The 13,733-nt window shown below is 46.1% G+C and overlaps 1 protein-coding gene across 1 annotated transcript in view; it reads left to right on the top strand.

The window, feature by feature from the left end:
- EVA1C (eva-1 homolog C (C. elegans)) overlaps nucleotides 1–12,846 on the top strand; it is a 122,914-nt gene extending 110,068 nt beyond the window's left edge. The window contains exons 7-8 of the mRNA XM_011989046.1: nucleotides 2,084–2,173; nucleotides 12,260–12,846. Coding sequence (XP_011844436.1) covers nucleotides 2,084–2,173; nucleotides 12,260–12,636 — 467 coding nt within the window. The 3' untranslated portion in view covers nucleotides 12,637–12,846. The remainder of the gene's footprint in view (nucleotides 1–2,083; nucleotides 2,174–12,259) is intronic.
- Nucleotides 12,847–13,733: the final 887 nt, after the last annotated feature.

The following is a 13,733-nucleotide window of genomic DNA, read 5'->3' as shown; positions in this document are numbered from 1 at the left end:
TTCCTTCCCTTCTTTTTCTTCGGAGTTTCACTCTTGTTGCCCAGGGCCAGCTAGGACCTGAGGGCCTCTGTACCTCTGTACACACCACCTTCCTCCTTAGTTTCCTTCCTCCCTTCCTTCCTCCCTTCCTTCCTCCCTCCCTCCCTCCCTCTCTTTCCCTCTCTCCCTTTCTTTCTCCCTTCCCTTCCCTTCCCTTCCTTTCCCTTCCCTTCCCTGCCTTCTTTCTTTCTTTCTTTTTCTTTGGAGTTTCGCTCTTGTTGCCCAGGCTGGAGTGCAATGGCACAATCTCCATTCACTGCAACCTCTGCCTCCGGGTTCAAGCGATTCTCCTGCCTCAGCCTCCCAAGTAGCTGGGATTACAGGTGTCCACCACCACACCTGGCTAATTTTTGTGTTTTTAGTAGAGACGGGGTTTTACCATGTTAGGCTGGTCTCAAACTCCTGACCTCAGGTGTTCCCCTCGCCTTGGCCTCCCAAAGTGCTGGGATTACAGGTGTGAGCCACTGCACCCGGCCCCTCCTTAGCTTTCACTTGGCTTTTGTAAACGGGGTGGAGGGGTGGGGGGTTGAGGGGGTTGAGCATTTGGATTTTCTTATCAAATCTAGAATGGAATCCAAACCCATGGGGTCCCTAATAGAAACTGCAGAGACCCAGCAGAGCATCTAAGATGTTAGGCTTTGGTGAGAGTTTTGTCTTGTGTTACCTTTATTATATGTATTCGGTCTTTCCACCCTAAGTATAAAAGTAAAGTATGCTTGATATGGAAAACACACCAAAGCACCCCAGTCCAAAAGCTCAGACAGAACTATTGGTAATGTTCTTCTGTGTCGTCCTAGCTGGTCACCTTGACTTTCTGGCAGGCTCTGTGTTCCTTAGCTCCACTTCTCTTTCTTTTTTAAAAAGATTAACTCATTAATTAACTATTATTATTATTTTTGTAAAGACAGTGCTTGCCATGTTGCCCTGGCTGGTCTCGAACTCTTGGGCTCCAGCGATCCACCCACCTCATCCTCCCAAGGCGCTGGGATGACAGGCGTAAGCTACCGCACCCAGCCTCCACTTATTTTTCTGACAGGGTTCCCACCCGATCCATAAACCGCCTGGTCCTCCTGCAGTGGGGGCCTGAAAGCCAGCGCTGTGCCATCTCTTCTCAAAGGCATCTGTCCTGTCTGACACGGCTAGGAGTCCCCCAAGCCACCAGGCTACCCCATCACAGGCTTGCTAAGCTCCATCCAGCAGTGTAACCAGGATCTAAAAGCAGATTTGCCCCACATTTTGCTGTTGTTTCCAGAAAAGAGTAGCCCAATACAACCTCTCTCGGTAATGGAGGCTTGTTTTATCTCTGGCCACACAGCGGACAGCAACTCCATGCTTACAGTGAGATATTATTGGCCAGGCGTGGTGGCTCACGCCTGTTATCCCAGCACTTTGGGAGGCTGAGGTGGGCAGATCACCTGAGGTCAGGAGTTTGAGAGCAACCTGGCCAACATGGTGAAGCCCCATCTCTAATAAAAATACAAAAATTTGCTGGGTGTGGTGGCACGTGCCTGTAATCCCAGCTACTCAGGCGGCTGAGGCAGGAGAATCACTTGAACCCAGGAGGTAGAGGTTGCAGTGAGATGAGATAGTGCCATTGCACTCCAGCCTGGGCAAAAAGAGTGAAACTCCATCTCAAAAATAAATAAATAAATAAATAAATAAATAAATAAATAAATAAATAAATAAAATAAAGCGAGATGTTATTAAGCCTCTGAGGGGTGTGATGAATGTCACTGTCTTTAGGATGGGAAAGTCCATTTGTTCCCTTCCACAGTGGAGTGGAAAACCAGCACCTGAAGTTGCAACCAACACTTAAAACAATTTCTAATCCTTTTTGTACTTTAATATTTTCAGGGACTGCTTACTATTTAATACATGCTCTTCCTGGGTTAATCTTCCATAATTTAGCCAGAGGCCTATTTATTTGATTTCCATGACTTTTAATTATTTCGGCAGTCCCTGGGGTAGGAGCAGCAGGGGTCTCTTAGAATAGGTGAACTATGAACAGCTGTGATTAATTGGTTTTGCATTTTTCACAAAACAGGTATAAACTTTGACCCAAGCGAATCGAAGATTCTGAGGAAAGATGGAATTCTTGTTAGCAACTCTCTGGCAGCCTTTGCTTACATTAGAGGTAGGTCAATGAATCAAAGCTTCCTAGAATGCTGATGAATTTACTGGAGTCTTGTTAATATTGACATGCCAACCACCGCTTCTAAGATTCAGAAACAGAGAGGCCTGAGTTCAGGCACAGTCGCAACCAGGCAGCCAGCAAGAGAACCACAGAAACAGGCAAAGTCATACTATTTAGGAGTTGAGCTCCACAGATGTTTTTTGCCTTTGAAAAGTAGAAACCCAAGGAATGCATTTCCCAGCTCTAAAATTTGGGAAGGAACTAGGATTATTGAATTCCAACCCTGGCAGGAAGAAAAATGAGCCAGAAGGTCACTTAGTAAACAAGACAGATCATGCCCCATGAAGACAGAGCCACTTTCTGGGTCATGAGTGTTACTCCTAATGGTTGCCAAGGATTCCCATGTTAATCTTCTCCATGAGGATCAGTCAGACTCAGCCCTCATGAATTCACAGAGCCAAAAGGCTTATACCAAGGCTGACCACGCTGTGGGGGCGTCTTCATTGAGGGGAAGGTGTGTACAATTTTTCCTCACCACCTTCTCTGCTTATCTTAAGATAGAACGCATTTTGGAATGTCATCTGCAAGTTTCAGCAATGCCTGCCTACGTTCAGAGAGACAAAAACCAGAGACCTTCAGTAAAATACATGTTAATGTAACACATAACAGTATTACTATTCAAGGCCTGCAAAGATGGGGCTATTTGGGGTAAGCCTATCTCAGAGGAAAATAGAGGCTTAGGGAATGTATTTGTCTGTTCTCATGCTACTGATACAGACATACCTGAGGTTGGGTAATTTATAAAGGAAAAAGGTGTAATGGACTCACAGTTCCACATGGCTAGGGAGGCCCCACAATCTTGGTGGAAGGCGAATGAGGAGCAAAGTCACGTCTTACATGGCGGCAGGCAAGAGAGCTTGTGCAGGGGAACTCCCCTTTATAAAACCATCAGATCTCATGACACTTATTCACTATCACGAGAACAGCAGGGGAAAGAGCCACCCCCAGGATTCAATTACCTCCCACCATGTCCCTCCCATGACACGTGGGGATTATGGGAGCTGCAATTCAAGATGAGATTTGGGTGGGGACATAGCCAAACCATATCAGGAAATGATCTCAATACTTGAGATGCAGAGTTCAGTCTTGGGGTCCCCTGCTGTTCTATTGTCCTCCTGCATCAGGATTCCTCCTGTGCGTGTGTTGAGTGGTTGTTGGTTTCTTCTGCAGGTCCTCTTTTTTCTAGCCACCTTCTCATTTTCATGTCTTGCTGTTCCTGATCATTGTCAATGTTAAGAACTGTAAGGATTTTTATTGTCAGAAATATCCCCATATTTACAAAGTCCCTGGGGAGCTTCTTGGAGAAAATCCTCCAGTCAGAGAATAATGATTGAAGGGGAACAAGACTGACGTTGTGCTCAGTGAGCTGTGACCGTGCTGTGTGCTTTACCCCAACTACCTTGTCGGTTCCTCTCAGCAACTGCCTTAGCCAGCCCAGCTGCCATAACAAAGTACCTGAGACCGGATGGCCTAAATAACAGACATTGATTTTCTCACCATTTTGGAGGCCAGTTCATGATCAAAATATCCACCAATCACTTTCTGGTGAGGGCTCTCTTCCTGGCTTGTGGACAGCAGCCTTCTTGCTATGTCCTCACATGGCAGAGAGGAGGAGAGATGGAGACAGAGACATCTCTTCTTTTTATAAAACCACCAATCCTATCAGATTAGGACTCCACCCTTATGACCTCCTTTAACCTTAATTAACTCCTAATGAGTGAATTGGGGGGAACACAATTCAGTCCATAGCAACAACACTGAAAGATGGGACTCTGGTCCCCGTTCTGCACTTGAAGCCAGTGGTCAGAGGAGTTGAGCCATTTGCCTGAGGACACTATGGACAGCGGCAGGGCCAGGATTCTGGCTCAGCTAACACAAGACTTGCACTGCAGCTACTCTGAATTTTGAGGGATGCAGCCACCTTCCCACTCTGATCCTGAGTAGTCTAAATTAGCTTGCCTCCATCCCTTTCTATCCTTTTATGTGATTGTCATTCCCAGAAACCACAGGATAGAGTTATTTTTTAGTGACTATCTCTCCTGCTAGAGGCTCAGCTCTGCAGGGGCAGGTGCTTTGTCATCTTACTTCGTATCGTGTCCCTGCATCTAGGATGTGGTGCTGGTACAGAACAGGTGCACAGTCAGAACAGTTGAATGACGACTGCTGATCTGGGCTTATGAGCCTTTTCCTGTGCCTTATTGTCATCCAATATATGCTATTTATAAGATGTCAAATTTTTAAAAGTGTAAGTACTTGATGAGCTGTTATTTGGTTTTACTGAGGGATGTTTTGGGACATGGATCTCAGCAAGCCATGACTACGCCTGCATATAATGTCCAAGAGAAAGAGTCTCTAAATGCACTGTGTTGGATGTTAGCTAAATGAAATCACCACAAGAAGCTCGTGACTCAAATCATGGAGGCTCACAAGGTCCTAGTGGAACGGGCACCTCTGGACTTGCCTGTAGGTTTTCTTGGTGTGTCTGTGTCACTGGGTGGCCACTCTAGAGGTGGGAAACATGCAGCACATGCTCGGGGGTCTGCAGGCCAGTGTGCCACAGAAGTGCGTGTGGACATCAGGCTGGGCCATTTCGACCTAAACAGGCAGTGGCCACCAGCCAGTGTCACATGGCGCAGAGCTCCATCCTCACTGCTGCTGGAGAGAGGTGCCCAGACAACTCTCAGTCACATCCCTGGCCCCACTGGGGGGATGTGACCCACGGGCTGAGCTGAGGTCTCTAGGCACCCCCAAAGCAGGAGCAGCGGGGAGCCAAGAGTGTAAGCAGGGCAGTTTCCAGCCCAAACCACCCAAATAGGTGGCAAATGGAGTGAATCCAAAAGTACATTTCCCAGGTCAGGCTGCAAGTGGCTTTGACACAGCAGTGTAGTCCAGTGTTCATGGGGACAAGGAGATGAGAAACCAAAATCAAGAGGTTTGTCCCCTGATATTGAAGCACAGAGGTTGGTGGAAGGGACAGGAGGATGTCTAAGAGTCCCTTGTGAACAGTGTCTCCTGGGGCCGTTTGAATGATCTGTAAGATGGTTTTCTCAACATTGAAAAAGCTTTGTAGGAATGTTTGAATTTACTGTCATTTCAATAATGCAGACTTACTCCCTGAATTCATTCTAGAATCAAGATCATGAGTCTGAGGAAGCTCATAGAAAAAGATGGGAAATTAGAGAAATGGAAAGAGGAATGATGTGTATGTGTGCGTGTGTGCATGTGCATGTGTGTGTGTAGGTGCCTGTGTGTGTGTGCATGCATGGGTGTGCATGTGTGTCCATGTGTGTGCATGTGTGTGTGCATGTGTATGTCTGTATCTGTGTGCATGTGTGTATGCATGTGTCTGTGTGTGGGTGTGTGTGCATCTGTATATGTGTCTGTGTGTGCGCATGTGTGTGCATGTGCACGTGTGTTCGTGTGTGTGCATATGTGTGCATATGTGTATCTGCACGTGCACATGTGTTTGCATGTGTGTGCATGTGTATCTGTGTGTGTGCATGTGTATCTGTGTATGCATGTGTGTCTGTCTGCATGTGCATGTGTGTGTGCATGCGTGTGTGTGCATGCATGTGTGTTTGCTGTATCTGTATGTGTGTGTATCTGTATGTGTGTGGGCACATGTGTGTATCTGTATGTGTGCCTGCATGTGTGTGGGTGTGTGTGTGCATGCAGGTGTGTGCATGCATATTTGTGTGTATCTGTGTGTGTAAGTGTGCATTGGAAGTTCTTAGCGAGGCAGTTTACTAACTGGCTCAGCGTGAGCCATTGTCCCCTGGCAGATTGTGCCCAAGGGGACTTATTTATTTAGACAGTCTTGCATGAGAATATGGCCTCTCCCATTCCACCCAATTACTGTTTCATTGACATCTGGCTTTGGGTGTTTACATCCTATGTGCCTGCAGGCATGCCTTTTGTGGCCTAATATTTCCATCGCTGTCCCTACCCCCTTGGGACAGTGACAGATGTGTTGTCAGCCTCTGGCAGGCCCTGCTGTGGGCTTTTGGGGCACAGGAGTGCAGAAACTGGGCAGAAGGGACAGGCTTGCAGCCCAGGATGTCCTGTGTTGGGAGGCATCATTGTTTCATAAGGAGGAACTCTAGGGCCTCAGACAAGCTCATACTGAAAGAGAAACACAACAACACACTCCAAAGTCAGAGCTACGTGATTCCCCCACCAGGGAGGACCACTGGAAATCAGCACCACCTTGTCACAGAGATGTGGATTCGGATGTGTTCCCACGGTCTCCAACATCTGATTTATGACAGCAGGTTTCTGTTTCTGTCACACCCCTAAATGCTGTCAGACCAGCACCTGGTACACTTTGTGCTTTCTTCTGGACAGCCCTGAGGCCCTGACTGCTGCCTTGATCCTCTCAATGGCAATAGGGCCCCGACAGGTGGAACCCTAGCCATGGCCTCTGGGTGTCTTATCTGGACATGAACAAGCTGGAGCGTGTGTTGGCCCCAAGTCAGGATCTAAGTGTGGAAAGGAGCCTTAAAGGCCATAGGTCCTCCTTCGGAGGCTCCCAAGGGTGTACAGCAGCTGATCAAATTAAAGTCATTCCCTCCAGCCAGGGATGAACCAAGGCTAAATTTAGAACAATGCCAGCGATAACACAGTGTGAAGATTCTGTTCAATCACAAGGAGAACTTTGTTTTTCCAGAATACAGAATAGGGAAAGGAGCTACAAAAGTATAAAGTAGTCCAAGCAATTCTAGAGAACAGTTGACATGCCCTTAGTGTAAAGCCTGGGGCCATAGAGAGAGCCCTGGCCTGAACCTGGGGTCCCAGCCAAGTTTGCACAAGTGACTTGGCTACAACAAGACGGGTTGGACCAGCTCATCAGTAAGATTCCAGCTGACCAATGTCTGGAGAGTTTGTGACTTCAAACTAGTTGATTCAGATGACTAGGAAGCCTCGTTCCCATGGACTTGCCAAGCATTGCCCATGTTGTCCACCTCTGGTGGCTGGATCTCAGCAGAGTAGATGTGGACGTGCCCTAAAGAGTGCTCACTTAGCAGGAGGCATGCCTGGGCCAAGAGGCAGCTGGAGTCTTATGAGAGAGAAGTTATCCTGGCAGGAGAACCCAGACGCCTACCTCCCGGGAGAAGAGGAGACGGGGAAAAAGGGAAGTGATTTTATGGAGCCCCATCCCCAGAGCGCCAAGCCAAGTGCTTAAATCCAGGATTCCCTCCTTTTATGCACTCAGCAAATATTTTCATAATGCCCACTCTGTGCCAGAGATGGCACTGGCGATTTGGGAAAGAATGAGACGGTTCCAGCCCCTGCCCTCAGGGAGCTTGCATTCTAGGTGGGGAGAAAGGATGGCACCCACTCATTGAGTGAGTGACGATTGTAAGTTGGGCTGTGAAGAAGACATTCAAGATACTCAGACTAAAAGACAGGGCACCTGGCTAGGATAAGGCAGGGGGAGGTATCTTGTAGTGCTGGATGAAGAGGGAAGAAAGAACTTTCCAGGCTAACAGAAGAGCACATGCAGAAACACCAGGGTGCACAGGCATCTGATGTGACACGAGTGAGGAATGGGAGGCCGGAGTGGGGAGCAGAGAGGAAACGGAAGGTCTCGGGAGTTGAACTTGGGGAGAGTGACAAGGGCCAGGTCATAGCCGGCTTCCTAGGCTGTGGTCAGGACTTGACTTTTATTAGGTTGGTGCAAAAGTAATTGTAATGTCTGCCATTCCTTTTTTTTTGTTTTTTTTTTTTAACAGAGTCTCTCTCGGTCACCCAGGCTGGAGTGCAGTGGTGTGATCTTGGCCTACTGCAACCTCCACCTCCCAGGTTCAAGCCATTCTCCTGCCTCAGCCTCCCAAGTAGGCAGGACTACAGGCGCACACCACCACCTCCCCCGGCTAATTTTAATTTTTGTATTTTTAGCAGAGATGGAGTTTCACCATGTTGGCCAGGCTGGTCTCAAACTCCTGACCTCAAGTGATCCGCCCACCTTGGCCTCCCAAAGTGCTGGAATTACAGGCATGAGCCACCACGCCCAGCCAATTTCCGCCATTACTTTGAATGGTGGAAACAGCAATTACTTTTGCACCAACCTAATAGCTTAGGAGAGGGAAGAGGCCATCTATAAGTTTTAAGTCAGGCAGTGATGTGACCCACCGTGTGTTTCTTAAAGATTACAGAGTCCATGCAGGAAAGATGGTTTATATATGGTCGGTGGTTTTTTCTGCACTACAACAGCAGAGTTGTTATATTTGCAACAGAGACCATATGGCCCATAAAACCTGCAATAGTTCCTATCTGGCCATTCACTAGAAAAGGAGGGCAAGAGAGGAGGATGGGGACCAAGTGCCTGCAGGGAAGATGGAGCAGAACAGTGTTTCATCCCTGTTTTTCAGATAATGTCACAAGGTCGAAAGACATCTTAATGAAAGTGAAAGTACAAGGCACTTACCAGGAGATAGTCACACCAGATGCCATGGCTCACACCTGTAATCCCAGCACTTGGGGAGGCCAAGGCAGGAGGATCACTTTCAGCCAGGAGTTTAAGACCAGCCTGGGCAACAAAGTCAGATCTCACCTTTACAAAAAAATATAATAAAAAGTTAGCTTGGCATGGTAGTACATCTGTACTTACAGATGGCCTCTTCCCTCGCCTAAACTTCTAAGGAGGCTGAGGTGAGAGGATTGTTTGAGTCCAGGAATTCAAGGCTGCAGCAGGCTATGATTGTGCCACTGCACTCCAGCCTGGGTGACAAAGGGAGACTCTCTCTCTCTCTCTCTCTCTCAAATACAATGTATTTGCTGTCAAAGGATTATCATCAAGAGTCTATAGAAAATATACACATCCTTGGGCTGGGCACGGTGGCTCATGCCTATAATCCCAGCACTTTGGGAAGCTGAGCAGATCACCTGAGGTCAGGAGTTCAAGACCAGCCTGGCCAACATAGCAAACCCTGTCTCTACTAAAAATACAAAAATTAGCTGGTGTGGTGGCACACACCTGCAATCCCAGCCACTTGGGAAGCTGAGGCAGGAGAATCACTTGAACCTGGGGCGGGGGCCGGAGGTTGCAGTGATCCAAGATCATGCCACTCACACTCTAGCCTGGGCGACAGAGCAAAACTCCATCTCAAAAATAAAAGAAAGAAAGAAAAAAGAAAATATACACATCTTCTATATGTAAGAGGAAGAGCACAGGCAACTCAGAAAAAAATGGGTATGTGACATGAGCCAGCATTTGGAGAAGAGGAAATAAATAAGCATGTGAAGATAGGTACAGATCTGGGGACCATCATAAGTTACAATTCTATACCCACGTGATTGGAAAAAAATGTAAAAGTCTATGTGAGCCAAGTGCTGGAGAAGATGAGGACTGATAGGATTTCTTACACACTGCAGCCACTTTGAACACCATGTTGGCAGTAGTTCTGAAAATTGAAACTCACATGCCCTAAGCCCATCAATTACCTCCTAGGGTAGTACCCAAGAGAAACGCTTACAGGTGTTGACCAGGGACATTTACAAGAATGCTCATGATCATCCACAAAAGCAGAAACCTGGCAACAGCAAGAGAGCAGGTGAATAAACAGTTCCTAACCCACCAGCAGGAGAGTGGATGAATAAACTACATTATAGTCAAGACAATGAAATATTATACAGCGATATGATATTAAGTTAAAAAAACACCAAGTTTCCAACATTACCTATAATATTATACCCTTTAAATAAAATTTTAGGAATACATAGAGAGGGAAAATAAAACTATATAAAAAAGGAAACAGGGGAGTAAGGAGCATGGAATTCAGGTGGTAGTCACCTTGAGGGGGAGGCCGGGGGATGGGGAAGCACAGGTTAGACACAGGTGTGGTCAAGGCCTCATTGCTATACAGGTGCTCATTCATAGAACTGGTGCTAATTACAGTATTAAAAAGTAATTCATTACATAGACATAAAGCAGGGCTATGTACTGACCAATGAAGAGAATGTCTCATGTTCTAAGGATTATGGGTAATTCAATTCAGTCCACACGGCATCCTCAAAATATGAAAAAAGAGGTACAGTAGCAAGTCCATAGTTACCCGCTGTGGCAACCTGCTCCCTTCTTGGAACCTGAAATGTCCCCATTGGACTTCCTTCACTTGCTGCTCAAGTCACTGGTGGAATCAACTGCTGGAATTGATTGCTCTGCTGTGGCAGAGCCAGTTCTTGCATCCTACTCTGTCTGCCCTGGGTACCCGGCCCCTCCCACGACACCACCACTGGGAGAGGAGGGGAGGGGGCCATGGATGACCATTGTACCTCAGAGGCTTGAGCTGGATGGAATTGTTTCTGTCCAGATCTGTCCCTGGCCTGACCATGGGTGGCTGGAAAAGACTATAAATGGATGGGATTCCATTTCCTCACACTCAGCACTCCTTGAGGTCGGCAGCATCAGTGCCAGTGGGGCTCAAAGTTTATGTTTTCCAAGACAGAGAAGTTGAGTTGTGGCCCACCTTGAAAGCCCTAACAGCACCACAGAAGGAGAGGGTTTGGAGAGGACAGTGGCTCAAAGATTTCGGGGGAGAGGGGGGCTGCAGGACGGGGAGGAAAGGAGGGGAATTCAAAGGGGAGGAAGATGAAAATGAAGTCAGGAGAGATGAGGCTTCAATCTGCATGTTACTTACAATATACAGGCTTCTATCTGTATATTCCTTACAATAATATAGTATTATGATACTATATTATTAATATTTATAAATGATATACATATTTATATTATTTTTTAAAAATTTTTTTCTTTCTTTCTTTTTTTTTTTTTTTTTTTTTTTGAGGCAGGGTCTCACACTATGACCTGGGCTGGAGTACAGTGATGCAATCTTGACCTCCCAGGCTCAAGCGATCCTCCCACCTCAGCTTCCCTAGTAACTGGGACTACAAGCACACATCACCATGCCCAGCTATATTTTGGTATTTTTTTAAATAGACATGGGGTTTCACCATGTTGCCCAAGCTGGTCTTGAACTCTTGAGCTCAAGCGATCCACCCACCTTGGCCTCCCAAAGTGTTGGGATTACCGATGTGAGCCACGACACCCAGCATGTTTTTGTATTTTATATCACAGTTGGCCTTCTGTATCCACGGGTTCCACATCTGTGGGTTCAACCAACCTCAGATTGAAAATATCTTTTTAAAATAGATAGTTGCATCTATACCAAAAATATACAGACTTTTTTTCCTGTCATTATTCCCAAAACAACACATGATAACAACTACTTACCTAGCATTTCCATGGCATTAGCTATTACAAGTAATCCAGAAGTGATTTAAAGAATAGGGGAGAATGTGCTTAGGTTTTATGCAACTTCTGTGCCATTTCATATAAGTGACTCAAGCGTCTGTGAATTTTGGTAGCCTGGGAGTGTGGGGGTGGGGTCCTGGGACCAGTCCCCCACAGATACCAACGGATGACTGTATATTTATATTTACTTTTTAATCTGAAAAAGAATAGAATTAAGTTTTGCTAACATCTATTATATTATTACTTAGGTTCACAGATATACTTCATACATAAATTAATTCTTCATGAGCTACTTCTACTATTACTACTAATAGCAACACTTTATTGAGCATTTACTATGTGTCAGTAAATATTCTAAGAGCTTTATAGGAATTAACTCATTTCACTGTAACGACTCTGTGATAGAATATACTATAGGCTCCATTTTACAGATGAGGAAACTAAGGCACAGAAAGGTTATGAAACTTGCCCAAAATCACACAGCTAGTGAGTGGTAGACCTGAGTTTGGACTCAGAGGAGTCTGGCTCCTGAGCCCCCCTGCTGTGTGTTTTTCTCCTACACATACATATATTGACTCCATAGACTCAAAAGCTTTTTTTAAAAAAATGTCAGTGGGGATATATGATGATTTTGGTGTAGACAGTCTCAAAGATGCTGGACTGGCATTCTTCATTAGCCCCCTGCTTGGGCAGACATCTGTTTCTGTGGGACTTGGCATTGGTGGAGTCTGCCAGCTCCTCCCAGCTCCTGACGTGTTCTCTTCTTCCTGCAGCCCACCCGGAGAGAGCTGCCCTGCTGTTCGTGTCCAGTGTCGGCATCGGCCTGGCCCTCACATTGTGCGCCCTGGTCATCAGAGAGTCCTGTGCCAAGGACTTCCGCAAGTTGCAGCTGGGGAGGGAGCAGCTGGTGCCAGGAAGTGACAAGGCCGAGGAGGACAGCGAGGATGAAGAAGAGGAGGAGGACTCCTCCGAGTCTGATTTCCCAGGGGAACTGTCGGGGTTCTGTAGGACTTCATATCCTGTCTACAGTTCCATAGAAGCTGCAGAGCTCGCAGAAAGGATTGAACGCAGGGAGCAAATCATTCAGGAAATATGGATGAACAGTGGTTTGGACACCTCACTCCCGAGAAACATGGGCCAGTTCTACTGAAAACCACATGCATCTTAATGCGGTCGCACTTTCTGAAGAAGGAAGGATCCCAAATGCCCCTCCGGTTCTGGTTCACCCGTACCTTCTATGAAGGAGAATTTGTCATGTCATCCAACACTCGTGAGGCCAGGAAGCTATTAAACGGATGTTTCAAGCTGTTTCCAGCACATTCCAAAATAAATGAGGAGGGAAGAGTCTTTGTTTTCTGTATTTATTTGAAATTGTGTCTATACATTAATAAGTCTATGCATAATTAGAATTTACATTTTTTGAGCACTTATAATGCCAGGCGCTATTCTAGCTGCTTTTCATGTTCTGAGTCATTCAGTCCTCACAATGTCATGAGATGGTACTCTTACCCCCATTTTACAGATGAGCAAACAGAAGATTCCTAGATATACACATAAAATAGCTATACAGATACTCAGCAAACATGAAGCTCATGAGTGATGTTAACCACTGACTTGTTTAGACCAAGGGTTAGCAAATTTTTTCTTAAAAGGCATGATGATAGGCCAGGCACAGTACACCTGTAATCCCAGCACTTTGGGAGGCCAAGGCAGGTGGATCACTTGAGGTCAGGAGTTCGAGACCCGCCTGGCCAACATGGTGAAACCCTGTCTCTACCAAAAAAATTAAAAATTAGCAGGGTGTGATGTCACATGCCTGTAATCAAAGATACTTGGGAGACTGAGGCAGGAGAATCATCTGAACCCAGGAGGCAGAGGTTGCAGTGAGCTGAGATCATGCCACTGCACACCAGCCTGGATGACAGAGTGAGAGACTCTGTCAAAAAAAAAAAAGCAAGATGATAAATATTTTAGGCATTGTGGGTGAAATCCTCTCTGCCACAATTACTCAACTCTCCATTGCAGCTCAAAAGCAGCCACAGATAATACATAATGAATGAACTTGGCTGTATTCCAATAAAATGTTCTTTTTGGACACTGAAATTTAAATTTCACTTTATTTTCACATGTTCCACATTCTTCTTCTTCTTCTTCTTCTTTTTTTTTTTTGTCAAACCATTAAAAAATATAAAAGCCTGAGGCCAGGAGTTCAAGACTAGCCTGGGCAACATAGTAAGACCCTACCTC

This window comes from Mandrillus leucophaeus, unplaced genomic scaffold (genome assembly GCF_000951045.1).
Source record: "Mandrillus leucophaeus isolate KB7577 unplaced genomic scaffold, Mleu.le_1.0 Scaffold345, whole genome shotgun sequence".
In the NCBI taxonomy this organism is placed as follows: Eukaryota; Metazoa; Chordata; class Mammalia; order Primates; family Cercopithecidae; genus Mandrillus; species Mandrillus leucophaeus.
This window is presented reverse-complemented; position numbering and strand designations above follow the sequence as displayed.